This window comes from Syngnathus leptorhynchus, chromosome 1 (assembly GCF_054491065.1).
Source record: "Syngnathus leptorhynchus isolate UIUO chromosome 1, UIUO_Slep, whole genome shotgun sequence".
Classification (NCBI taxonomy): domain Eukaryota; kingdom Metazoa; phylum Chordata; class Actinopteri; order Syngnathiformes; family Syngnathidae; genus Syngnathus; species Syngnathus leptorhynchus.
In genome coordinates, this window is record NC_141195.1 from 23,661,318 (window position 1) to 23,687,722 (window position 26,405).

The 26,405-nt window shown below is 43.5% G+C and overlaps 1 protein-coding gene across 4 annotated transcripts; it reads right to left on the minus strand.

Annotated features, from left to right (window-relative positions):
• Positions 1-102: 102 nt before the first annotated feature.
• hdac4 (histone deacetylase 4) lies at positions 103-26,388 on the minus strand. 4 transcript variants are annotated; one of them, XM_085906650.1, is made up of 27 exons: positions 26,121-26,388; positions 22,943-23,127; positions 16,781-16,849; positions 12,572-12,867; positions 11,562-11,712; positions 10,590-10,713; positions 9,978-10,096; positions 9,228-9,356; positions 8,997-9,106; positions 8,267-8,401; positions 8,018-8,201; positions 7,048-7,268; positions 5,888-6,106; positions 5,605-5,800; positions 5,385-5,518; positions 5,210-5,312; positions 5,083-5,129; positions 4,888-4,995; positions 4,429-4,484; positions 4,144-4,231; positions 3,968-4,087; positions 3,765-3,862; positions 3,566-3,684; positions 3,284-3,417; positions 2,903-2,987; positions 2,632-2,776; positions 103-2,077 (listed from the first exon to the last, which is right to left on the minus strand). In XM_085906650.1, exons 2-27 carry the CDS (start codon positions 22,962-22,964, stop codon positions 2,038-2,040), a joined length of 3,252 nt encoding a protein of 1,083 aa, XP_085762776.1. In that variant the 5' UTR covers positions 22,965-23,127; positions 26,121-26,388; the 3' UTR covers positions 103-2,037. The 4 variants fall into 4 exon arrangements, 3 of the variants coding, with proteins under 3 accessions (XP_085762776.1, XP_085762789.1, XP_085762767.1); XM_085906663.1 differs by lacking the exons at positions 22,943-23,127; positions 26,121-26,388 and adding an exon at positions 17,833-17,866; XM_085906641.1 differs by lacking the exons at positions 22,943-23,127; positions 26,121-26,388 and having other exon boundaries at positions 16,781-18,027.
• Between the last annotated feature and the right edge of the window lie 17 nt (positions 26,389-26,405).

Consider the following 26,405-nt stretch of genomic DNA (forward strand, 5'->3'; position numbering starts at 1 on the left):
GGTGAAGGGCGGGGCAAAAAAAAAAAAAACCGAACAATACGCTGATGATTTAATGGCACCAGATAAACATATTTCAACTACGTACGCAAGATGTAGTGTATGTCGCACCACTGTCAAAAAAAAAAAAAAAAAAAAGGAATTCTCCCTCTTGAGCCACAAGTAGTGACCCCAATTGTCTTGCAATGTCTTGATTATCGCACTTTTGACGCCAACCCAAAATAACAAATACGAGGCATGAGAAGTCGGGCTCCTTTCAACAACCACATGCCTTGCCTTTTCTAAAAAAAAAAAAAAAAAAAACCCCAAAAAAACCAGCTCGCTACATAAAATGGCCGCCGGACCTGCTTGTGGCAAGATCACAGGCGTGTCACCAAGGTAAGGTGAGTGCATGTTCAATACGTGCACGAGAAAAAAAAACATCACATAGGCAACAAAGTGATCCACTCTACAAGTCCAAAGCAGTGCCGGCCGGGTTGACGACTTTACATCGAAACAGTGCAGTCGATGAGTAGCTAAATACGCTGCTTCTTTTTTTTTTTTTCCTTTTTTTTTTTTCTACTTCCACGGAGAAACACCACACCGTGTTCCGTTCACAATATCATAGCTGTCATTAGAGTACATTTAGAAATGTGTCCATATACAAATCTTCTATAAACAGTACAGTATAAATACACAATCGATGAAAAAAAAAAAAAAAAAAAAAAAGCAGTCGCCCAAAGAGCAGTACAAAGAAAGTTGCTCCTTATTTTTGATAAATACAAAAAGAAGAAATTCGGTGAGAGGATTTTTTGTGACTGGCAGCCCTATAACTATCCAGAAAATGGATTAAAAAGAAAAATGTTAGAAAAAAAACACAGACTAAAATATAAAGTGGTGAAAAATCATGATGTTGGGGGGAAAAAAAAAAAAATATTGATATGAAGAGGCCATGGCGCCCCACAAAATATACTCAATTTTATATACACGACTGGACTTTCACGAGTAACTAGGTAGTTGCCAGCAACTCACAAGAGCAACCATCAAATGTAGTAACCTAGGAAGTATTTTCCTAATGTATTGTCAAAAGTTTGTTAGATGCAGAGTCATGCTTTGGCTTTCATCGCTTAAACATTCCAAACAGGGAAGAAAAAAAAAAATGTCCGGCCTCTCCTCTCATGCTTTTTCTGCAAAGTCATTTTTTTAAAGGGAAGCTACATAAGAGTCAAAGCATCAAATGATGTGCGTTTCCACCAAAGCTGGCAACTACCTTTCCAGAGCATGTCCTTTTCCCCCCACCAAAAAAATAAATCCACCCCCCCCCCAAAAAAAAAATCAGAATATAAAATCTTCATGAGGCGCATGGCCACGTTCCAAGTAAACATGCTGAAAGATTGTTTGCTGTCCAAATTGTCATCCCTCCCTGGCGCTGATCTCCGAGAAGGAAATCTTAAGGCAAACTTTTCCTGAACAATCGTGAAATCCAGCAGACCCTCACCAAGGCACTCCTCATAGAACCTCCGATGAAAATTGTAAGACCCAAAGTCCACAGTGAATGCATGTTTTATCAATTCTTTTCCCGTCGTAGAGCTCGTTGAGGAAAAAAAAAGAAAATGGCCAGTTGTCAACCGGCAGACGCCGATGTCTTCTTGTCCCCGGTGTTTTACAGCGTTGGCATCGGACGGAAGCCGTTTGGTTTCCTCAAAGAATCTCACTTAGCCAAACTCGCCCCCCCCCCCCCCACACTTCAAAAAAATCTGCAAATGCTGTCTTGGTCACTCGCCATTGTAGGCTTTGTGTGTGGGGGGGCAAAGACAGACAGAAAAACATCTCCAGACGAGCACCACGAAGTAACTCTTATGTTTTTATTTCCCCCCCCCCCCATTTCAGTTCTCTGTCTCCTGATTGGCTCCCTGCTCCGAGGCTGAGCCCACCCCTTGTCCCTCCGCCAATCAATTGGTGTCAGAGGGGGACTAAATGAAGGGATCAGTCGAGACTCCTTGCCGCTCAAAGAGAGCTCAATGCTAACAGCGCGACACTGCTACGTATCCCCCTTCCTGGTTACAATGGCTCCTCCTCTTCCATTGGTTCCTCCTCTGGTCTGATGCGGATAGATAAGAAAAAGCGATAAAAATTAAGATCCTGACAATTAATCGGCCTGTCGAGTTAATTGGAAGATTGAAGACGACAGAAGTTTAACGTTACAACATAATGAAATTCAAACAAATCTCAAATCTTGCCAATTTTTTTTCCGTAATGTAAAGTTAAATACTAATGAACAAAATATGTCAATTTTATTTTTTTGTTGCTGTCGTAAGCGTTAAGGGACCAAAAAAAAATAAAAATCTCCTTTTATTTTATTTTTTCCAATTAATCAGACGATTAAATTTTATCAAGTCGAATTTGGGAATCGTCATTAATCTTTCTAAAGTTAAATACTAACGAACAAAATATGTCAATTGTATTTTTTGTTGCCGTCGTAAGTGTTAAGGGACCCCCCCAAAAAAAAAATCTCATTTTATTTTTTTCCAATTAATCAGCCGATTAAATTTCATCAAGTCAAATTTGGGAATCGTCATTAACCTTTAAAAAAAAATCCGATTCGATCAGGCCCGTATAAAATGTTTGTCTATTTCCAAGCGGTGTTGCGCTCACCTGTGATCCACAACGTTGGTGTTGGCCACCGACAGAGAGGCCATAGCACTGACGGCCTCGGCCTCCTCCGAGTCACCGCGTTTGGTTTCTAGAAGCGAGAGCCCCAGCTGTGGCAAATGGTGACATACCGAGCGCCAATATTTACCTGAGAGGAGGGACGACAACCAGGAGGCGGAGTCAGAATGACAAAGTTAGACACGTGACAAGAACTAGACTGACGATTGGCTGACTGGTCGACCAGTCCATGGACCTCAAAGCTTGTGCAACTTACAGTGTGTCTCGAGGACCTTCTCCAGAGAGCGCACGACATTGGCGTTGGGCCTGTTCTCCAGCACAGCCTTGGGTAGTGGGTCCAGCTGCTCACACACACACACACCGGAACAAAAACATGAATGATACGTGACATTTCCAAACCTTCCACAAGGGGGCGCACCATCTCCTTCAGTCTCCTGCCTTAAGATGTCACTAGTCAGTTTTACATTTACAATGGCTGTGACTGTATGGGCCCAACTTCATGTTAGATAAAGTTATGAGCTTTAACATGGTGATCATTTTTATAAAGTCATGGAGTAAAACAAAAAAAAAAAAAACCAGAATGCCAGCAGTAACCTTTTTACTGAATGAAAGGAGTCTCAAGGATGGGCTTCCTCACCTCCTGTCCCAGCAAGGCAGCGACGCAGGCCTCTGAGGCGTCACAGATGGCCGTTAGATCATGACCCCCTTCCAGAGCCAGGACCAACCTGCCTCCGGCAAGGCTCATCAGCTGGCGGGTCAGAAAACCGAAACCTTCGGGGCAGTTGAATACACACACACACACACACGGTGAGTAACGTTTGTTTGAAAGGAGAATGTCGTAAGATGAATTTAAAATTGGAATAATTAATTTAGGGTAAATACATTCATAGGGGGCGGGGCTTGTAGATCTTGTACCTACATTTGGATGTCAGCATGTAGCCTCCAAGAGGTGGAGGGTGTCCTTCCACTGCGTCGAAGCCAGAGGACACTAGCACGATATCCGGAGCAAACTCATTGGCGATGGGCATCACCACTGACCTAAGAGAATGAGATCAAATTTCTGACTTGGGATCGTTTTCAAACATCACCCGTGGGTCTTTCGGGGATCCATTTAATACCTGAAGGCAGCCAGGTACTCCACATCTCCGATGGGTGGGTCGAGCCCCCCGGTGAAAGCCACGTTGACGTTGAACCCGACTCCCGGGCCACTTCCCACCTGCAGATGAGACGACAACTTTTTACATTCTACTTTCCTCAAAGACTTTGGACAAAATGCCAGACAAACTGCTGAAAAAAAAATCATCGGAGCAAATTTTCTCACCTCCTCAGGTGCGCCACTACCTGGGAAGAAATTGCCATCATCATAGCGATGAATCGATAGGTACAGAACATTGGGGTCATCGTAGAAGGCCTGCTGGGTGCCGTTTCCGTGGTGAACATCCTAAAATGACAGCTTGTGAGCAACAGTCTTTCTCCGAGTTTTTTGTCAACCCTTACCCAATCGACGATGAGGATCCTGTTGATGTTGAGTCTCTGCTGCAGCAGTTTGGCAGCGATGGCCACAGAGTTAAAGTAGCAGAAGCCCCTGGAATGCCAAAAAGAAAAACCTCCGATTCAATTTGATTCTTCTTTTATTTTTTAACTCGTTCACTACCATTGACGGCTATAGACGTCCAAGGTCCATTTTAACTGATTAAGGACAAGAAATTTCGAATGGAGTAATGAACTGTAAAGTGGGTCATTCTAGTGTCGTATTGAGTGTGATGACAGCTGCGGCCTTACATTGGAGTGCTTTCCTCGGCGTGGTGTCCTGGAGGTCGCACCACAGCGAAACCATTCTGGGGGAAACGGACAAGGAGAACAAAGAGCCATTAAAAAAAGGAATACGCTTTGAAAAGGCCTTAAAGACTGGCGGGAAATGGATTTGGTGAAAAATATAGTTAGGGGCCAATTTCCAGGAAAATAATAAATAAATAAATAAAAATATATAAAATAACAAATATAAAAGTAATACAATATACTATAAATAAAATATTTATAATAAAATAATCACATTTGCTCGTGAAACTTTGATGGAGATACGTTCACGATCCCTTCAGTAAGGAGCTAATTTCAAGGAAAATAATAAATCAATAAAATAAAGAACAATATATAAAAATACAGAATGATATAATATAAAAATAAAATATTCATAATAAAATAATCATATTTGAAACTTTGATGAAGATACGTTCACGATACCTTCAGCTCCCCGGCGGCCACTTTGAAGACGAGCTCCACAACCGAGCCGACGGCGAGGCGAGCTGCGCTGGAGGAGTGGACTTCATTCCAGATGGTGTCACTGTCCACCTGAAACGCACGCGCACGGTTACCCAGTATGAACTGGCTTTACTCTTTTCCATTTCATCAGTGTTTGAAAAATATGCCGCCACTTACGCCCACCCCGCCACACGGTAGCCGCACAAACATGGGCGTGACTGAACCTGGCGAGTGGGGAAAAAGCTCAATCAGGTCAAGTCAATGGAGAGCTGAGCAACTCTTGCGTGCCGTGTGCGGGACTTACAATCAAGTTTCTGTCTGAGAGGGTTGGTTCCGTACAGCAAGACGTGGGCTTCGGAGTGAACCGTCTGCAGTTCTTCCAGAGTGGCCTTCCTCCCACGGATGCACTACGCAGACACAAATCAAATACTGGAGTGCCTTTGCGACTTGATGAAGACATGTGGGGGGCGGAAACTAACCTCACACTGAGCCCTGAGTCCGGTTTCTTGCAAGCGGGACCAAATGCTCTGGATCCGGCCCGCGTGCTCCGGGTGACTGTTAGTGTTGCCGCACATGCACTGGTGCTTCTGCATTAATGAATCGTACACCAGACCTGTCGGGGAAAAAAAAATATCGGATCAGAAAGAGAAATAGCCTAAGTCGAGACCCGATGAACGAAAGAGGCGGGGCGGGGCTCACCTGTGGTGAAACGAGGCTTGATGGGCGGATCGGTTTGCGGGACACTAATGGAGAACGGGGAGGCTGAAGCTGGGGACGACTGAGCTCTCGATAGAGGACGGTGGCCCGGGAAGGAGATGGACAGTCCGGCAGCTTCCATGGAAGCCTGATAGTTTCTCAACTGGTGAATTCGCTGCTGCTCCAACAACAAGGCCTGCTGCTCACACACACACAAGTGTGTGTTGTGTATTGTCCTTCACCTCCCTCCAAAGATCTGAAATCATGTTCTTTCTTTCATCCTTACCTGTCTGAAGAGAAGCTCCTGCTCCGCCTGCCTCTCCCGCTCCCGGTGTTGCTGCAACGCTTCCTCCTGGAGCTCCAGCGGGTCGGGAGGCTCCTGCTTGATGGTGATCCCGAGCGGTAGCGCGTCGACATCTTGGTGTTCTCTCAGCTCCTCCTCCGTTTCCTCCGGGTGACTCTGGTGCTGGCGGCCCACGGGTGACTCGCCGGGTTTGGCTATCAACTGTGTAGCAGATGAGATAAATGCTTGCCTTTAGCTCTGCTAGCTTAAATGCTAACATATCATGGGAAACATCATAGACAGCAAATTTGGAATGTATGCTTGTGTCACAAAGGGGACAACTTTGACATCGGCTCCGAGTCGACCCACCAGACCGGTCGAGCCCACCACCTGTCAAACCGGTTTCTTGGTGTGTCCGACTCCCAGGACCAGTCAAGTGGAAAGCGGCCAACAGGGAGCACATAAGCACTTGGGGAGAGCGCAAAGTCGAGCAGAACAGACAGAGGAGAGAAAATCCCTTGATTCATCCGCCCACTTTCAATAGGTGCAGTTATCACAGCGACATCTGCTCGCTTCCACCCCGGCTGTACGAGACGCAAGCTTTTGCTGTTACCATGGCAACCCACGATTACCTCACAGCCCATTAAAACTTAGCCATAGTCAAGTGGACCCGGACGCATGTGCACAAACACACACAGTCGTACACACAGACACACACAACACGTGCTGAAATCTGCTTCCACCTACTCCTCGAAAAAAAAAAAAAAAAATTGGACAAGAAATGTGTAAATCAGGAGCATGCCAAACACGTGCACACACTTACACACACGCTAGCTACAATACACAAAAAAACATGGCCGCTCCAGACCTCATTCTTACTTCTTTGGGGTATTTTGTGTTTCAACTTTTGAGACTGGATAAATAAAACGCCAACCCATCATCATGATTTATTGCTTATTTAACAGGGTAAAAATTGCTAATTTAGCAGACGGTCATTGATATAACACGTCCACATGAAATCATACAAAAGAGTTTTAGATACGTCGCAAAAGTGTTCACATCATTTCCCCAAACTCTTTCTAAGTGAGTGAAGCAATAAATAAAACGATGAGCTGGCAAAATACTTCAAAATGAATTTGCACGCTATCGACTCGCTCTCTTACTTTGTTGAACTGAAGCTGCTGCTGCTGTTGCTGCTTGTGCTTCTCCAGGAATTGTTGGTGTTGCTGCTGGACCACCAGCTGCTGTAGCGCTAGCGCCTGGGCATGGGCTTGAGCGGCGCTCCCTTGAGGCAGCGGCGCCGACTGGGTGCGACCCAGAGGTCGATGCTGGCGCTGCAGCTTAGCCATGGAGGCTGCCGGCGACATGGACAAGCCACTCACACCTGAAATGAAAAAGGGCCATGAAATATGACAACACAACACAGTTTTCCTAAAGTCAAATTTTAAAATGGGTCAGCAATAAAAAAAAAAAAACGACCATCTGGACTGCCAGACGGCAACTCTTGTATAGTGATGACACGACGAGAGAAATGAACAGCTTAGTTCATTTTTCAGACGTCCGTGAGCAAAGAACCACACGGCGCTGGCAAACAGACTTTGGAATTTATTTGTTTTCCATTTCATTTGTTTTCATAAACATATTTGCTAATTACTTTGTGGGATTGAACTGAGAAGTAGAAAAATTGACTCTCGCACATGGATTACAACCAAGAAGCAACTCGGGGACCACTGCTTTGGCGGATTTTTTTAGTTTTATTTTGCAACGAAGTTATTTGTATTTGTGTATCTATTTTGGAAATCCCAGCTACATTTGACATCATTTGGTTGGATGAATAATCAAATTAGTAAATCAAGTCGAAATAATAAATCAATTTTATCTTTCAAAATGTTACAATTATTTTCCATGTCCAATTTCGCGGGCCACTTGCAATACCGCCAGGGACCACTAGGAGGCCGCGGACCACCGGTTGACAATCGCAGTGCTAGTCAATGGGTGTGCTAACACATCCATTTCTGTTCTCTCAAAGCACCAAGAAAAAAAATCGTGGTCAGATTTATGAATGGACGTCTATGAGGTTAAACAGGAAGACGACACGATTATTTTGAAACTCAATCAAGTGACTTTTGCTACCTGTCACCAGGGGGCTCTGTGCAGGAGTCTGGTCCATCAGTACCATGTGTTGAAGCAGAGGACTGTGCCCGCCTGTCCCTGCTGCCGCTTCAGCCAAGTAGGGTGTTAAGTGGCCACCTGAGAGGAACGGCGGGCTGAGGGAAAGCGCTGGCTGCAAACTGCCATCTTGTTGAGCAGATGTCACCTAAGGGAAAGACAAAAATAGTCTTAGCGTTGTTCACATTCAGCCCGCTACAGGAAAGTTCTTACATTGGATGCGGCGGTGGCGGTAGCAGTGGCGGGCAAGCCCAGGGTGATGTTTGGTAAGGATGGCGAAGTGTAGAGTGATAGTTGGCTAATGGAGCCTCGCTCGGCACCACTGCACAACCTCTGGCTCATGGGCGCCTGGAAGCATATTCGACAAACAAACCTCTGCAAAATCAATGCATGGGAAAACTGGACGATGTTAATGAGTTGAAAAATGAACTTTTCAAATTGTTGTTGGGAGCCTAAGATCAGGGGATGCTTTGAGAATTATTGTCAATTGATTGTCTATGTGAAGCCCTTTGAGACTGCTTGTGATTTAGGGCTATACAAATAAACTTGACTTGACTTGACTTGTTATTCAACAGCGATGGACATTGGGATTTTGCTTGGCAGGTGGGGACATATTAAAAAAAATATACACCAAAAAAATGGATATTATTATTTCGTTTTGATTGAAATGGCAAAGTCTGGATAAGAAGATGGCGAACTGATGGCCAAGCCTCCTCCGCACTCCACTAGTGCTCCTAATGGCTGCCACAAATAGAACCTTGGAGGCGCCTCAGCCGTCCTCCTCTGCTCACTTGTCACTGGAAGAGCAGTCGGCTCTTTGCCTTCTCACACGCGCGCTGCTAACTTTAAAAGCCAATAATGTAAAAAAAAAAAAAAAAAAAAGCTAAACTAATCTGGTTAGGATGAAGGTTTTATGTCAACGGGCCGAGTGAGCGTTAATTACCTCTTTGCTGTTGGAGACTGACACAGTGATGCCGTTTTCATTGGGGATGTTATTGGAACTGTTGTTCGGGGAGCTTGGGCCCGAGCCCGGGGCACTGCTACATGCAGAATCTGCATCGAGCGCGTACATAGGGGGAAAAAAATAAATAAAAGAAAGAATGTATCCGGTCCACCAAGAAAAAGGCACTGAGTTGAAATTGGAAAGTCATTAAAACCTGTAAAATCTTGCTACCTGCCATGTCGAGAGAGCGCTTTTTTGCAGAGGTGATGGGGCTGTCTCGACGACGGAGGAGCGGACTGCTTCTCCGCTCGCTGACCTTCTGCTTCAGCCTGGAGCGCAGCTTCAAGTTGGGTTCGGAGGCTGAAAGGAGGACATTTTGCAAAACTAATTGAGGAAAGAAATCTTTCGAGCACTACTGGATGCTGTTTTTATTCATAATAATATATTATATATTGATATTAACACATAATATAATAAATATAAATATATTATATAATATATTTATATTAATATATTAATATATATTTTTTTTAATATTAATATGACCACAATGAATGATTTAATTCCAACAATAATTCACATATGCTATCGTCATATTAAAAATATAATCGAGCCTGTTGACATCGCAAATTCAAAATTTAAAATGGGCCTTTGAAGTCAAATGAAGTGCATCCCCGAAGGTCACAATCACGTATAAGCCTGCCAATATTCTTAAGTGGTCTTGTGAAGTTGTGTGTCTTTTGACTCAGGCAGTCACTTTTTGGTAAAAAAAAAAATGTAAGGAACACCTTGGATCTCTATGTTCCAAAAAACACAAAGTAACAACAATGGATGACAATTGTTGCATCAGTACGATCTGCAACATGTCCTTGTCACATTATTGTGTTGACATTTGAATTGTGCTTTGGCGGATGGTACTTCTTCCATCTTTAGAAAGAAACACGACAAATGTCTACAGGAGCGCGTGCATGTGTGTGTCACCTGTTTTCCGAAGTGGAAAGTCATCCCGTGGATTGTAGACGCCCAGCACAGGATGATTATAGGTGGACATAACAGTCTGTGGAGGTGAGCTCTGGTCAAGAGAGCTATGCTGAGTTTTTCTATGGCAGGACAAAAAAAAAAAAAAAAAAAGCAACTCATAAGCACTTAAGAACGTTGAACTCAAAAGAGTGTCGCGATAAATCTGTGCGGGTAAGAATCGTGTCATGCACAGAAAAAGAGACACCTGCAAAGAGCTTTGGAGATTCTACAACAAGGACGAACCGCAAAGTGAAGAGCATCGATCATCAAGTTATATAATAAGTGGCTCTAAAGCGAAAGAATCTGTTCATATCTTTTCTTTTTTTTCCCCCATCAATCGCTCAACACAGACTGAAGCAGAAACTCTGAAGTAACATGGTTGCATAAGTGTGCACACCCTTTGTAAGAGCAAATGTGTTCAGAATTAACCAATCAAATTGAAACTTGTGTTAAAAGGATCGCGCCACTATTAAAATAATGATGATTAATCCCAAATAAAATTCTGTTTTACTACAGAAAGTTTTGAAATTATAAACTTTATCATTTAAACCGGGGTGTGTAGACTTTTCATACCTGTACCAATACGGAGCATCGTTGTGGGGGCCACCCTGGTTGAGGCTCCGCTGAGCCAGGGCCTTTTTTTTGTTGAGGACAAATTCCTGGAGACGCATCTTGACCTCCGTACTTGCCACAGCACCTGTGAAGTGAAAAGAAATTTGTCATACATGACGTAAAAAAAAAAAAAAAATCGCATTACAACAACAAACTTGACCATGAAAATTGTGTGCTGGAAGGAGGACGCAGATCGCTGACGTTTTAACACAACATACATAAACACAGCCGCCATGGCTTTCCAGTCATACTGAGTGCTCAAGGACTCGTGTCCACTTCCAGCAGCCAGCATTGGCCAAGGCCACCAGCTTTGACAGCTCCTGGACTCCGCTCAGGAAGTCAAATGGAAACAGACTGACATGTGCGGAAATGGAAACACTTGCACTTCTCTGTACAGTATTTATTTAATTCCCTCCAATAAAATATCTTTCATATGCTACTGTTTATGGACACAATGTTTGAATCAATTCATGAATTATGACGCTAAAAGACAACTTAGAAACGGAGACAGAGGGGGCTGCACAATAAACTGATGAATAACTCGTTTTAAAATCAGAGACGAGTAAAAACGTGAAATATTTTAAAAAGATGAATGGCGATCAACATTTCTAGCAATTTTTTTTTTTTAAAGTGAAGACAATTTGTAATTTTAGTATTGACACATGAAGTCGGTGCATGATTTGTCTTTGAGGGCCACATTAAATGATTTGGCGGGCCGTAGATGGGCCCCCGGGCCTCGGGTTTGACACCTATGGTTTAGAGCCATTCAATTTAAAATGGTTCAAATCCCTCAAATAGGTCCGTTTCAAAAGCGATGGCGAGCACAACATCACGCTCGAGGCTTAGGCAGTATAAAAATTTCAAAAAAAGATTTTGGAATAAACTTAAATACAACACATCCATAAATACAAAACTATGGTGAGGGCAACTTACTCTCCTGCCCCCTTTCCTTGTTCTTCAGCAGCTGCAACTTCTGCTCACGCTGCTGCTTCTCCAGCTCTTGCTCCATACGATGATTTTCCATTTTCCTCTGGTGCTCCAGGAGCTCCTGTTGGTGCTTGATTGCCAACAGCTCCTGTTGTTGCTGTAGGAATGTGGAGAGCAGAAGGGGGGGGGGGGGGGGGGGGGGGGGAAGCAAGATCCAAATCAGCCCAAAACTTTTGTCCAGCTTAAAATTTGGAATCATCTTTGGTGGCTTCACAAGTGAAATTTTCCAAATGTAAAATTGCTCAATAAAGATCATAAATCATCACTGATCTCTACCAGAAGCGGAAGGACCTCCCGTAAACATTGCCCATCCCTCAAGAGGCAAAGTGGAAGAAGAAAAAAAAAAAAAAAAGGAAAATAGAGAAAAGATTCCTCGGGAGGATTAAAACAGAAAGGGAGGTCGGGAAGGAGGAAATGACAGAAGGAAGGCAAAATGTGGGGGGGGGGGGTCAAAAAATGGGAACAGAGGAAGGAAATGAGGCAAAGTGAAGGGAATGAGAAAAGAGGAAGGAATAGAAGAGAGATAGAGAGACGAAGGAAAATATTCACAACGAGACAATAAGGAAATGGAAGAAAGGGAAATAAAACAGGAAGGAGGAAGGAAAGAGTGCGGGCAAGCTAGTTCATAAAAATTCTCCACAGAGCAATTTAATCTCCTGCCTCACAATCATTTGATTCATCATTCTTTTGGGTAGTGTACTCTTTGTACGAGCTCGGGAAATATTTCTCAGACGACTCGGCCCAGAGTGTGGGTGGACTGATCTCCATTCACTTTCCAGTCCAGCGGGGCTCCTTGTCGACCATGTGGCGTTCTCATACGGGAGCCTCGCCTTTCATTTTTCGCTTCTTAACAGAAAAGACACTTTACGGGCCACCAACAGGTTTTCCAAAGCCGCGTTTGAAGCCAAAATGACGTTAAAGAGGCAATTTGAGGGCGGTAAACGACGATGATTTACCTTTATGTGTTCCTGGAGCTGAGCCTCGTGTTGGCGGGAAAGCTGCTCGTGCTGCCTTTGGAACTCGGCGATGAGGATCTGCCTCTGGATTTGTTGCTTCTGTTTTAGGCTAAGCAGCTCTTGTTGCAGCTGTTGCTCCCGGACAGGGGCGGAGGCCACGCCCCCGCCGCTCTGTTGGCGGGGTGGCGACAGAGGGGACACCTGCTGATGCTGCTGCTGCTGGTGCTGGTCCACACGAAGGTCCATGGGGATGGCGGCAGGCGGGAGGCGCAGCGGCAGTGCTGAATTGATGTCCACTGGTGAGATAGAGAAGAAGAGGTCCAACAAACTGATTTGAAATCGGAGAAAAAGATGAATCTCTTTTTTTTTTTTTTTTTTTAAAGTGAAACCATTTCGCAATTTTAGTATTGCACAATTAGTATGCAAAATTTGTCTTTGCGGGCCGAATATAATTACACTGTGGGCCAAATTTGGCCCACGGGCCACAGTTTGACACCCCGGCTGTAAAAGATGGTGGGAAAAAAGCTGCTGAAGTATTTAATATAGTGTGAATCAATTAATATGTTTTATTTTCTTTTATTGGATGAATCTTGAGAATATTTTATGATTTTTCTTTTTCTTTTTGGATCTGGCACTGAAACTCGAAACGCCGAGTGACAGAACAGCAACAGGTGGGGAACCAAAGCGAAGGAATTGTCTTTATCAATCTGCACATCACACGGATCCAACGAGACTCCTTCACGCTTGCCTCGCGCGCAAAGTAAAAAGCCAGTGTGAGCCAGATGACATCGAAGCTGATGGGTAAGTATCACACAATCATTTCAGATGACAAAAATAGTTTGGGAAAATAAAAACTAGGCAGAAATATATATATATATTTTTTTTAAAACAAGCTTGTGAAAGTGGCTTGGACATAAATGATGATCCCCTGAATTTAAGTCAAAATTTAAAAGTGTCACTGTGCGTAATTTTCTGACAAGCTCTTTAATTTCGTTTTCATTTTCTTTCATCCCCTCATCTGTTTAAAGAAGCAAATCAGCGCGCCAATTAGCTTCAGTCCACTCTTGGCTAATGCAAAGCCATAAGTAACACTCCCACTCTTGCTGTGCACAAAATGTTCCTGCGAGTCTCCGGCGCAACACAAAAACAACTCGCATGAACGCAAATGTCAAGACGCTCGTAAGGCGTGCTTGACAAATGCCCACGTCGGAGGGAAACGCCGAGATGCTATTACCCATCAGTGTTTTCCCTTTCCTCCGCCTTGCCTGCGAGAGGGAACTCCCTTTCCCGTTCACCGGAGCGCCCTTATTGCGTCGCACGGCTGCCAATGTTCACTTTTGAGTATATCAACTTGCAGTCTTGCTAGGCCCCTCTCTCTCTCTCTCTCTCTCTCTCCGAGTCTCTCTCACTCTCTCTCTCTCTCTCTCTCCGAGTCTCTCTCACTCTCTCTCTCTCTCTCTCTCTCTGAGTCTCTCTCACTCTCTCTCTCTCTCTCTCTCTCTCTCTCTCCGAGTCTCTCTCTCTCTCACTCTCTCTCTCTCTCTCTCTCTCTCCGAGTCTCTCTCTCTCTCTCTCTCTCTCTCTCTCTCTCTCTCTCCGAGTCTCTCTCTCTCTCTCTCTCTCTCTCTGAGTCTCTCTCTGAGTCTCTCTCTCTCTCTCTCTCTCTCTCTCTCTCATTCTCTCTCTCCGAGTCTCTCTCTCTCTCATTCTCTCTCTCTCTCTCTCTCTCTCTCTCTCTCTCTCTCTCTCTCTCTCTCATTCTCTCTCTCATTCTCTCTCTCTCTCTCTCATTCTCTCTCTCTCTCTCTCGCGCTCGCACTCGCACTCGCACACGCACACGCACACGCACACTCACTCACACACACACACACACACACACACACACACACACACACACACACACACACACACACACACACACACACACACACACACACACACACACACACACACACACACACACCTCGTCTCTCAGCGTGGAAACACAACGTTCATTTAACGAGGGCAATCAACTATAGGTGGGCTTGCCACTTGCTTGCAGTCATCATCATCATGCTGTTTGCAATATTGTCACCCCCCCCACACACACACACACACACACACATTCTCTCCTGGGCGGTTTGATAATGCCAGCTGAAATTCCTAGCGTGGAATCTTTCCCGCATTTCCCTAATAAATGGAGCCACAAAATGGTTCCGCATGGAGCCTTCAGAGGACTTGCAATGTGTGAGTTGGACACAGAATTGTTGGCCCCCCCCCGGTTTAGTTGTGTTCTTTAGCTTCTAATGTTTTTTTCGTTTTTTCCGAAATAATATAGAACCAAAACTTTTCAAACAAAGCGGAAACTCCAAGGTGTAATTCAAGTGGGGCTGCAACAAACGATTATTTTATTCACGAAATAATCTGTCCATTATTTGATGATTCGAAACTGGGACATACAGCTCTTGTAAATTGAGCTATAATTTATTTTTTTATTGTGTGCTAATAATTAAGAAGGTATTCATGTATAAATTAAAATGCACTGTATAGTAATGCATATTATTTTTTACGATGATGCAAATTTTGTAATAATTCAGTGTAATAATCGTAACTGCAAATGAATTTAGATAAATTGCTAAAAGAGACTATATTGCAAAGAAAACCAAATATGCAGCAAGATTTGAATTGAATTGAAATGTGTCAGACATTTTTTTGTTCCTTTAACCAATCCGAAAGATGGCGAGAAAAGATGATACGTTGATTTTAGCAACAAGGGAGTCTACAACGGGAAGAAAACAAGTTTTTGATATCACAATTATAGAAACCAAAATTAGCCATCTGCAAACAAGACCAATTGTAAACAGCGGCGACCAAAATTCATTTTCTTATTGGTCGCTGGAATGTAAACTAGGGAGATTTACCGAACGGACTAGTAAGTGATACTTGAATCAAGTATCGCAAATAAAATGTACAAATATCTGTTAAGGAACAAGTATTTGCTATTTTTATTTCATTTTCTAGCAATTTTTTTGCAAAATCTGTTGTCGAGTATACAACACGATGTAATGTCTTTATTGTGTAATTTTGCTTTTAAATGGAACAATTTTCTCTCGTAATTTAAATATAAACAAAATTACATTCAAAATACTGAACAATTGACTTTTTTTTTTTTTTTAACCATTAGCAACACTAGCCCTGTGGCTAACCTTTATCTTTCAACCCCCTCGATGCAAGTCTTGGACTCAGAAAAAGTTCAGTCCGGTCTTGACTTCCAACCAAGTGTGAAAATCTGATTGAAATCATGACACCAAGCCGACGCAATCTACCAAAAGGCGAGTTCCAACTTGCCGCCGGCTCCATACAACCATCCATACCACACTGATGTATTCAAAACAATGGCGGTGAGTTGCTGCTGCTGCTGCAAAAAAAAAAAAAATCATGACTTTGCATGGCTATCCCTGCTTTGTCATTCAAAACAACAACCATTGACAAACTACCGGTAATGGTAAACCCTCAATTTGCATCAACGAGGAAACGACATTTGACTAAGACGGACAGAAGCGGGTCGACGAATCCAAGACAGCAGACCTTTGAGAATTTTTAAAGAGGTGATTCCAGTGAGTGTGAATATTTAATCAGCTTAAACGTCAGCGGGCAAGAAGAAAGCATGGGAGAGAGTATAAAAAAAGCCTCCTTGAGGTTTGGGTGAAGCTGGAGATGAGTTCCGAAGCAACAAGCGGATTGACCCTTGCATTGCTTGATGCTCAGCTGCAGAAAGCTAAAAAAAGTAGCAATGGGAGTTTTTTTTTCCCGAGAGGAAATCAAAGTCTTGAGCGATGTTTTGTGAATGGCCTCTAAGATGACGAGATGACAAAATGCGTGCAGCCGCAGCAGAAGAAGCAGAAGACACGAAATGATGCACAAGCCTTGCTATTTTTGGACAGCTTTGATTTTCAAAAATCCAAGAGCTTTATGAAAAAAAAAAATAATAATAATAATCTTTGCTCTTGAAATGCATACCTCCATTCAAAAAAAAACTATGCAAATTCCCATTTGAGATATATATTTTTAAATAATTTGTGTGTATAAATAAAATGCAGGCAAAATGAATGCAAAGCTGCACAGGATGTAGTGTGTACACACACACACACACACACACACACACACACACACACACATACATACACACACACGCTAAGGCACAAAAACAAGCACGCGTGGGTGTCCAACCTGTTGGGATGTGGTTGAGCGCCGACGTCTTGAGAACCTCCAGCGGCTGCTCCTTCCCCAGGATCCCCTCTGTGGGAGAGAGAGAACACTCCGCTTCAAATATGGTCCGCAACATCGGGATGCGCTTTGAGCAACAACCCCGCTAATCAGGCGCTTCGGTCCGAGCCAGCGAGCGGGATTCGAGCGATCTGCTCGGCGCCAAGCTTATATCTCCTCCTCCTCCTCCTGCTGCTGCTGCGACGACTGCACCAGCATCTGGCTGTGACATGAAGAATTTCCTAAGGTGCCCAAAAACACACTCGCACGTGAAAGGGTGGCGAAGGGAAGAGCAGCCCGCATCGCCGTGAGTTCACTGTGCGAATGGGTGGGTGGGTTGGTGTGTGTGTGTGTAGGGGGGGGGGGGTGTTGGGGCTCGACTGATACTGCCTGTGCTCAGCATAGCAAACGTGGCTGGCAGCAGCAAAGAGGGATGAGGGGGTGAGAGGGGGGGGGGCATCGGAGGTAAAAATAGCTCACCCTTTTGTGTATAACAGCACATGCGGAGCACGCACACACATGCAAACAAAGACACACTGCTGTTGCTGCACTCTTGTGTGCGTGTGTGAGTGTGTGTGTGCGTGCGTGTGTGTGTAGGCTGTAATTATAGTGGCAACATGAAAAGGCTTTTGTAGCTGCCGAGCCCTGGGAAGAAATGGCTATAAAAAGCAGAGTGACAGAGAGCGATGGAGGCGAAGGAGGAGGCGTAGGGGATGACAAGAGGTAAAGGAGGCGAGAAGAGGGGAGGACGAGGAAAGGAGGCAAAACACCAAAGGGGTGCAAAAAAAAGGGAGGAGATTCAAAATAGTACACACAATGTGTGTGTGTGTGTGTGTGTCTGTCTAAGTAAGCGTATATATTATTGATTTTTTGTTTTTATTATTTATTATTAATTTATTATTTAATACTTTTTTTTTTTAGCTTCAAGCACCTGATCCACACATATATATATTATTTATTTTTATTATTAATTTATTATTGAATACTTTTTTTTTTTTTTTTTAAGCTTCAACCACCTGATCCACTTACAGACATGTGAGGCAAAAAAACATGCAATTATTCTTCACATGGGAGATGAACCCCATGAAAAATCCCTTTGGACGACCAAAAGAGAGGAAAACAGGCGAGCGTCTCGCTATTTCTGGAACTCTCTCTAGACCGAGCTGGCATATCGGCTTAATTAGCTGCAAAGCTGGAGGACGCATCCTGCACTGATTTGTCTCGCGCTGCAGAAGTTGCCCGTCGCCACCTGAGTTGAGACGATAGGACATTTTCCTCGTCGTTTTTCCTCACTTGGGAGAAATGGGTGGCATTTGAAGCCGAGGGGAATAAACGACAACAAACGGACCCCCCCCCCTCCCGCCTTTGAGGATACTTCCCGATGAACGTATTCAAATCGCTCAATGGCGCAATTTGCAATCCAAATGACGACACGCCACGACACCTGTGGCTCGTCATTTGAAACCACTTTTTGCACCGATTAACCGCGACACATTTACATCTCGGACGTTAATGAAGGAAAATGAAGGTCTTAGGTGTCTTGTCTGCGGTAAAGTGGACAAAACATGACTTTGAATCCCAAACCGCACGGTTGATACGCGAGATGCCAAAGCGGAGCGCAGGTGTCGGCCAAAACCGGGACTGGCCTCTCCAACAGGGCCCCCCCGATCATCTCCAAGCAAATCTTGTTATGCTGCACTCCCTTTTTTTCTCCTCATCCTCCACTCGCATCCCCAACGGGAGCGCATACAAAGAGACGGCGAGCTATAAATAGCCTCGGCTCGCCTCGGGCGCACGGTCGGTCAACTCCAGCGAATGCAGCTCACGCTCGTCAAGGGGGGGCGAAACGTGTGATGGACGGCGCCGTAAATGAAGGTTGAGGGAGACGCCGGGTCACTTTGTCTGCCGCATTGCCCAATGTCGCTCGGTTCCGGCATGGGAACGGGCCACGGCGTCATTGAATTCAATGTGAGCAAGGTGAACTTGACAGGGACCGTGCAAAGCATGAAAGACTCGGGGCTCCTTGAGGTTTGTTTCCCTCCGGGTCGCAAATGGACTTCCCCCCCGTGGCATTGGATGACGTCAGATGGCAACAACCCGAGACAGAAAAATAATTTCATGCTTTTATGAAAAGACTAACGCTAGCTAAGGTGGTGTTTTATTTGTGTCTTGAATTGAACAGACACAGCCGATATATTTGGATGAACCTGGGAGTGTACTTCCTGCCCTGCTAAATTTATTTTTACTGCCCGCCAATGTGGAGTAAACACTTTTGACTGGCAAACACATTAGAATGTATTTACATGGGCTATTTGTAAGTTTCTTCAAATGTATATGCTCGAACGTATTGACTTGGCATAAATGTTTTTTTTAAAAAGCCCAACGGAAATCACACGCTGCAGACATAACAATAAAAAAAAAATAATAATAATCAACAATAACGTACTTTTCGAACAATAACGTAGGCCAAATGCTAAATAGCATTTTCGTAACGGGCGTGACAGAAAAAAAAGCTAACTTTTTAGCATTTAACATACATACATACAAATATGTTCAAATGCATTTCAATACGTAAAAAAAGACCAATATGTATTTGCAAATATGTTTACCCCATATTGGCAGATCCACACTTCTGTTATTTTATTCAACAAAACGAAAAAAAAACAGTCAATATTCAGCCACCTTTGCTGATCTCTTTGACATCCAGAAGTCACCCGCTTTATTAGCTTTGTTGTTCGCGACGCCGTGCTTGTTTTAAAATCTACATCTCGTAATTGATGTTTAATTTCACGGCCTCGCTTTCGATGAATTTTTTCAATACTAGCCAAAGGAGCAATGTTTGGGTTATTTCTTTTCCCATAATTCCTAGGAAAGGAATCACTACAGGCTGTGAAAGCAGAAAAAAAAAAAAAAGCATTCAGAGCCTGGAGTGTCAAGCTTAATTGCAGCGAGCAGCTCATTGGCAGCACACACTGTCTCTCCATTCTCTCAGACTAAAGAGACACGGACAAAAGATATACACGGCTCCTTTCATTAGCTCAAGCTTGCAAGCCGTCTCAAAAATCAATTAAAAACATGGCAAACATCGCCTCTGTAAGGTTCACGTCCAGTGAGGGCGATGTGGTCCGGTTCGGGTCAAAGCATAAGGTCAACAATGCCGGTGCCCCCTTCCGACCGCCACAGAATCACCCGGCAGGGAAGGAACTTCACAACCGAGGATAGGAGCGACATTTAGCAATCTGCCGTAATTTCGTAATAGGCAGAATTAAAAATAAACGTGTCAGCGCAAGTAGACAGCGGCAGGGTTGTGAAAAGACGGTTTGAAATTACCATTCACGCTTGCATCACAAAAGAGGCGCTTGTTGTGTCATGTGCTACTTGTTGTGATTTTTTTATTTTTATTTTTTTTTTTAGCTGCTGCTCTGCACATGGCAAGACAAAAAGAAAAAAAAAAAAACCAAACCAAACTGCTCAATTGTCACGAGCGGAATCGACACAGGAGGCCAAAAATAATGACTGTTTGCTCGGCGTGCACGCACGTGCCACATATCTTGTTTGTGTGAGTCTAAAAATAGACACGGGGGGATAAGCCCTCTTTATTGCGGCAAGAGCTTTTAACCCCTTCGCCCCCGGGATTTAAGCAGCGCGACGAGCTGTCGCGTGCATTTGGAGAAGAGGATGAAAAGCTGTCGCTAGAACAAAAAAAAAGGAATTGATATAGAAATTTAACAAAACTAGCCAAGAATGAATGGAACCGGTCACATTATTGTGATCTTACCTCATCCCCATCAGTGACGCCATTCACGTAAATATGCCCGTGTTTGTTTTGGTTTTGGTCGACACCGAGGGACACCGACCGACACACCTGGGCATTGTCGGGCGTTGTCTAAGGTACCGTTTACGTCAGCGGCGGGGCCAACGCGAGCAAAACTCCCCATGGACGGGGCAGAGATGAAAAATTTGTACACAAACAAAACCAGAGTTAAACACGCACGATAGCGTTGAGCCATAATCGAGGCTGTTTGATTGGTTCCCAAAAAAATGTAGAACTAACTCAGGGGTGTCAAACTCATTTTTTGTCACGGGCCATATTGTAAATGTTTGAACTTCTCATATTAGATACAGTCTAGGCGACACGATAAATAACTAGGTTTGAAATCGGAGACGGGTAAAAACTGTTTTTTTTAATGAATGGTCATTAAAATTGATAGCAACATCTCTACTCGGTAAAAGTGAACACAATTTGCGATTTTAGTATTGACACCGAATAATTTGTCTTTGTGGGTCAAATATAACTACACTGCGGTCCACATTTGGCCCGCGGGCCAGCATTGGACACCACTGCCCTTTTTTTTCATTATTTAAAATGCATTTAATTTTGCTTTTTTTGTGTGTTGTTATAGTTTATTTTTTCAAATACAATGCCTATAGTATTATTTAATTATAGTTTTAGTCTTTATTTTTCATTCTTTTTTTAAATGTATTTTATCGTATATTCAATTTATTCTAGTTCATAAAATGACAGCCGAACTGTTTTATTAAAGGTTGCCAAAAGTCAAATTTCATTGTCAAAATGTCATCATTTGGACAAAATATCAATCATCTTCCTAACCTTGCATTGAATAAAAATGCAAACTTGTTCTCAGATGATTCTACATGATTTTATTTCCCTCCAATTGAGTTATCTGTCACACAATAAAATCTTTATGCTGTCTTTTGTATCAGATCCATCATTTCCCATTACAGTTAACACGTTGGAGTGTAAAATACATACCACATGTTTGGGTATACTGAGTAATCAGTCCTATGCAAACACATCAGCATGTAACTGATACCAACATAACAACAACTGATGCGCAGGCTTTATCAGTGTGACCTGCTTTTGTAGTACTTTCCTTTTTTTTTTTTTTTTTTTTCTGAAGAGATTTGCGTTAAATGATATTTAATCTAAAAATCCCATGGCAGTTGTAATAAAGAAAATGTGCGGGATCAACAATATGCGCATTGCTAAGCTCATTTACGATACATATTATAAAAATGGCCCAGCAGCAGGCTTGCACGCACACGTGCTTGCTAACGTTGCCCACGCACACGCACGCACAGGCTTTTTTAAGGCTGTGCGACACGGGGGGGGAAAAAAAAAAAAAAAAAAAGTATGAATTGAGCTCCTAAACAATAGTAGGTCTGTATCAAAATGCATGCGACACATACTACATTGTTTACGTCAAGGATAATATTGATGTTGCTTAATTCCAACAGTATAAAAATAAAATATTAAGCAAACCTGTGGCAGTCAAACATAATGAAGACTCACTTTTTTTGGTTCTTTTATCACAAACAATTTTTTAATTTGTTAACATGTCAGGTAATATAACCTTAAATTAAAAAATTGTTTGTGATAAAAGAACCAAAAAAAGTGATTGACAAGGGAAACAAAATGAACTTAGTACAACTATAATGTAGACTCGCTCACCCCCCTTAACAAATCAAAACAATTAGAATTTTCATTGGAACCTCTAAAAACAAATACCCGCAACATTTTACAATTAAAAATTGGACCACATTTGTCAGGAAAAATATGCCGATGCAAAACCATTTACAAATGCATATTTCAATCCACATCTAAAAAGCACTGTTGCAAAAAAAGTAGCGAGAAAACAGATGACTGGATGCTCCTTTAAGGCCAAGATGTATTTAAGCACTGAGACATTCTTTCCCTCTGACGATCATTCATATTGAATCGAGCCAATTAGCACTCCTAAAAGCAGATTAAACTGTTCTACTGAGTTTAATCTTTCTGCACTTTGTCTACGTTCATAAGGGAGATGTTCGCATCTATCAACGTGGCAGATGCGGCTGACAGCGGCGAGATTATTGCAGCGGGGCTTGGTGGTTACAATTTCACGACAAGCTTCCTCGCTCTTCTCAGCGTCGCTAACGGATTGCAGTTAGCACAGCACGCAGTCCCGGTTATAACCTCCATACAGTTGTCATCTACTTTCTCCTCATTAGTTTCGCCGGTGAGCGAGATCTTATCGCAGTTGATTTTTTAGCGATAGGCGGGGTACAAACTGGACCGAACCCAACACGCCATTTTCAATATGACTTCGACATGGTGCGGCTTACCTTGATGATTGTGCGATGTCATCACTGAAGTTGAGAGGTGGCAGGTGAGCAAATCAGCTGGTTATTTTTCAGGGCCTAGTCGGAAGACAATTCAACCGTGGCGCCAGAATGTCTCCGGACTAGAAATTTGCCATTGGCCTTTTGGATTTGGCAACTCCAACCAAGAGTGTCAGACTGGTGCCAACCTATCAAGGGAGAAAGAAAAAGTGTTTTGAATAAAAATTGAAAATGGACAAATATACATACATCGATCCAAGATGGTGGGATTACAATTTCGATTTGTGCGGGATATTGACACGTATAGACAAAAATCAGCAAATGGCCACCTCTAAAATGATTTTGTAATTGCATGTGGATGCCACAAGATGGCGGCAACACAGAAAATGAACGAGCTCAAAACGCATCATCACGATATACTGAGCATGCACCCAAATCATAAACCTTAACTGTATTCCGTAGTTAAATTAAAATTAAATAAATGAATTACATAACAATAAATAGTCAATTGAATTCAAACTAAACACCTTAAGAAACTCTTCAGTAGTATTAGCTTAGCATATTAGCCTAATAACATGCTAGCAAAAATTGATGTGACATCACATGTGGCCTAAAAATATTTCCCTTTTGAAAAAACAGAATCAATGAAGTAACATAAAACCAAGATTCCAACAGATGGCGCCAAAGTGTTCCCTGAGCACAAAAACAGCAAATAGTTGAGTTTTCAGTGAATAATGAATGATAGCTTCTAAAAACAAAACAACAACCACCCACAAATAAGCAAACCAAAAGCTGAAGAGTGAATATGTGGGGGTTCACTGGAGTGTGTTTTATGCTATAGTATTTATTACTCTAGGGACAAATTCCTTCTGCGTTTTAACATGTGCGGCCAACAAAGAAAATTCAGATTTTGGTCCTAAATTAACTCAAAATGGCTATAAGCAAGTAAAAAAAAAAAAAACGAAAAGAAAAGATGACCAGTTTGTTGTATGTGACAATAGAGTTGAAAAATGATTTTTCTCTTCTTTAATTTTAAAGTGTAGCCTGAATTCCTTGCGCCCCCAAGCAAAAAGTGTCAGCTGTAATCAAGACAAGCGGCTGAAATGCCAAATCAACTTCACATATTTTTTTTTTTTTTAATGGGGCGGGGGTAAAACTGCCTGAGGGCAAGGTAGATGGGGGGATGCAAGTGTGTTCAAGCCTTTGTGTATATTGGCTAGGGGTCTCTGGTGTCCTCTGAAGCAGGATGGATGTGTGTGTGTGTGTGTGTGTGTGTGTTTTGACAGTGGGGAAGGGCAGGGTTCACGACAAGAAGGCCAGACAGTGGGACAAATTCCCCCCCCCCCCCCCCCCCCAAAAAAAAGTCGGTCATCATGTTGCTTTGTGATGGTCGAAGAAGGAGGGGGTGAGTGTCACAGGCAATAGTTGCCTCGCCTGGGGTGTGTGTGTGTGTGTGTGGGGGGGGGGGGTCTTCGTGCAACACCATTCTCTCAGGGCATCTGTCTCGAGGGGGGTGTTCATGTGCAATAGCGTGTGTGCGCTTGGCCATTGTCCCCAGAAAGACCTAGCTTGATACAGGGTGACAGATCTGGGGAGCCCTCAAGAAAAATCACCAAAGGCCAAAAATGAGTTCAAACACGGTTAGGAAGCTTAAACGCACCGACGAAATCAGTTAGCTCGAAAATCGTGCGAACTTTCATACTAGTTGCAATAAACCTCTCCCAAATTTGAATGAAATGAGATGAGGTGATTGAAAAGCACCCCCCCCCCCCCCCACGTTAACTCTATCGAGCTAAAATGAGCATCTACACACTGAACCGTGAACCACAAGGGGGCGCTAGTATAACCAATTTGGCTACGTGATGCCCTGTGGTTGCGCAATATGATTTATTTGGTTGTTAGTAACATAACTGTAGAATAAAATGACAAAAAAAATCCTTTCCATTTGAATACATTCTGCAAGAACTTTATTTGTTGTTCAGTGTGTCATTTAAGTTCCTTTTCGCTGATGCTAGTGGGAGTTGACAATTATTTTTGCTTTGCTCAGCAGACGACAGCATTGTGGGCAGCAACCGCAGCTCTGTATCAAATTATCTTCGAAACTGACTAGATGTGTTTTTAAACTTACAATAAATCGTATATTTCTAACAATGTGTTCAGTGGTTGAATTTGTAGTTTGTTATGGTCGGAATTTCTTTTCAAGTTTTTGATAGGCTAGCTATGAAGCTGCACGACATACGATGCAATTTTTTTCGACACCACCCTAAATTATTCTCCCATCAATTTTTATTGCACTCATCTTCATGAGGGCAACAGCCAAACCAGACCCTGACCCAGCTTGATTTGAGGTCAGAGACGGTACATCTTGCACTGGGCACATATAGACAAAACAACCCCCCCTAGTCTCACACTCACCATATTACAGCTCAGTACAATTTCGAGTCTTCAATAATTTTCTGATGCGGAACAAGGACGGACTCTGCTAAGATTTGAACCCTGAACCTCGCAGCTGTGATGCAAACCGCTTGCCCGATTCCCCCGCTGGAAGGAATCACAGCAAAAAAGAAAGATACTTTTAAATGACGGGACGGTGAGAGCGGACTGTGATGGAGGAGAGTTGTAAAAAAACGCTTTGGCGTAAGAGCTTCAACGCCCCCATTCACAAAAAAAAAAAAAAAAAAAAAAAAAAGATTGACGCATGCAGAGAATTACCACCGCCCATCCCGAAACCATTCACACACACGCGAGCGCGCGCACGCACGCACGCGCACAGTCGCACAGGCCTTGGGCTTTATCTTCTCGTCGACACAACAAAATAACACAACAAGAACGCAAAAAAAAGTGGCGCAGTCAAGCTAAAACCTGAGGTGCACTAAAAATAGCCTCGCAACAATCGGCATAATAAACGTCGCTTGAGCTGTCCCACCCCCCCCCCCCCTCACCCACCCTCCCTTGTTGCCTGGACACTTCCCGCCCTCAACTGTGCAAACCAACCGCCAAGGAACGCTTTCAAGATCAACCAAGAGAGAAGAATTAAAACAAGCAGGCGAGAAGCAACGCGAGGAGAAAAGTTTAGCGAATCGTTGCGGAGATGAAACCCCCCACCGTCCGCGCATCGCATCCCTGCGGGAGGATCAAAGTGGCGACACGTTCACCATGTACAGCCCCCCAAAAAACTCACCGGAAGCTCTACTCGACGAGCCCGGAGGGCGACCAGCCGTCCCGACGTTCGTCCCGCGCTAGGGTTTAGTCCTCTCCCATGCGACACCACCGGGATTTTTTCCCTCCGCTTGGCGAGAGGAGGAGGCGGAGGAGGAGGGGGCACGAAAAATTCATCTCCTGACAGATTCCGCCATACTGGATTTTTGTGTTCAGGCCCAGCGTCACATGGAGGAGCGCCCCTGCACGCAGCGAGGGGCGGGGTCAGGCTAGCCCGTGCGCGTTTGCGTGCGTGAGCGTGGGTGCC

Coding starts and splice junctions, on each gene's coding strand:
- hdac4 (XM_085906641.1), bottom strand. CDS start 16,895: ATGTTGCGGACCATATTTGAAGCGGAGTGTTCTCTCTCTCCCACAGAG. Junction 10,097..10,589: donor GATGCTCCGTATTGGTACAG/GTATGAAAAGTC, acceptor GTCCTGCCATAG/AAAAACTCAGCATAGCTCTC. Junction 5,801..5,887: donor AGGAGCTTCTCTTCAGACAG/GTAAGGATGAAA, acceptor GTGTGTGAGCAG/CAGGCCTTGTTGTTGGAGCA.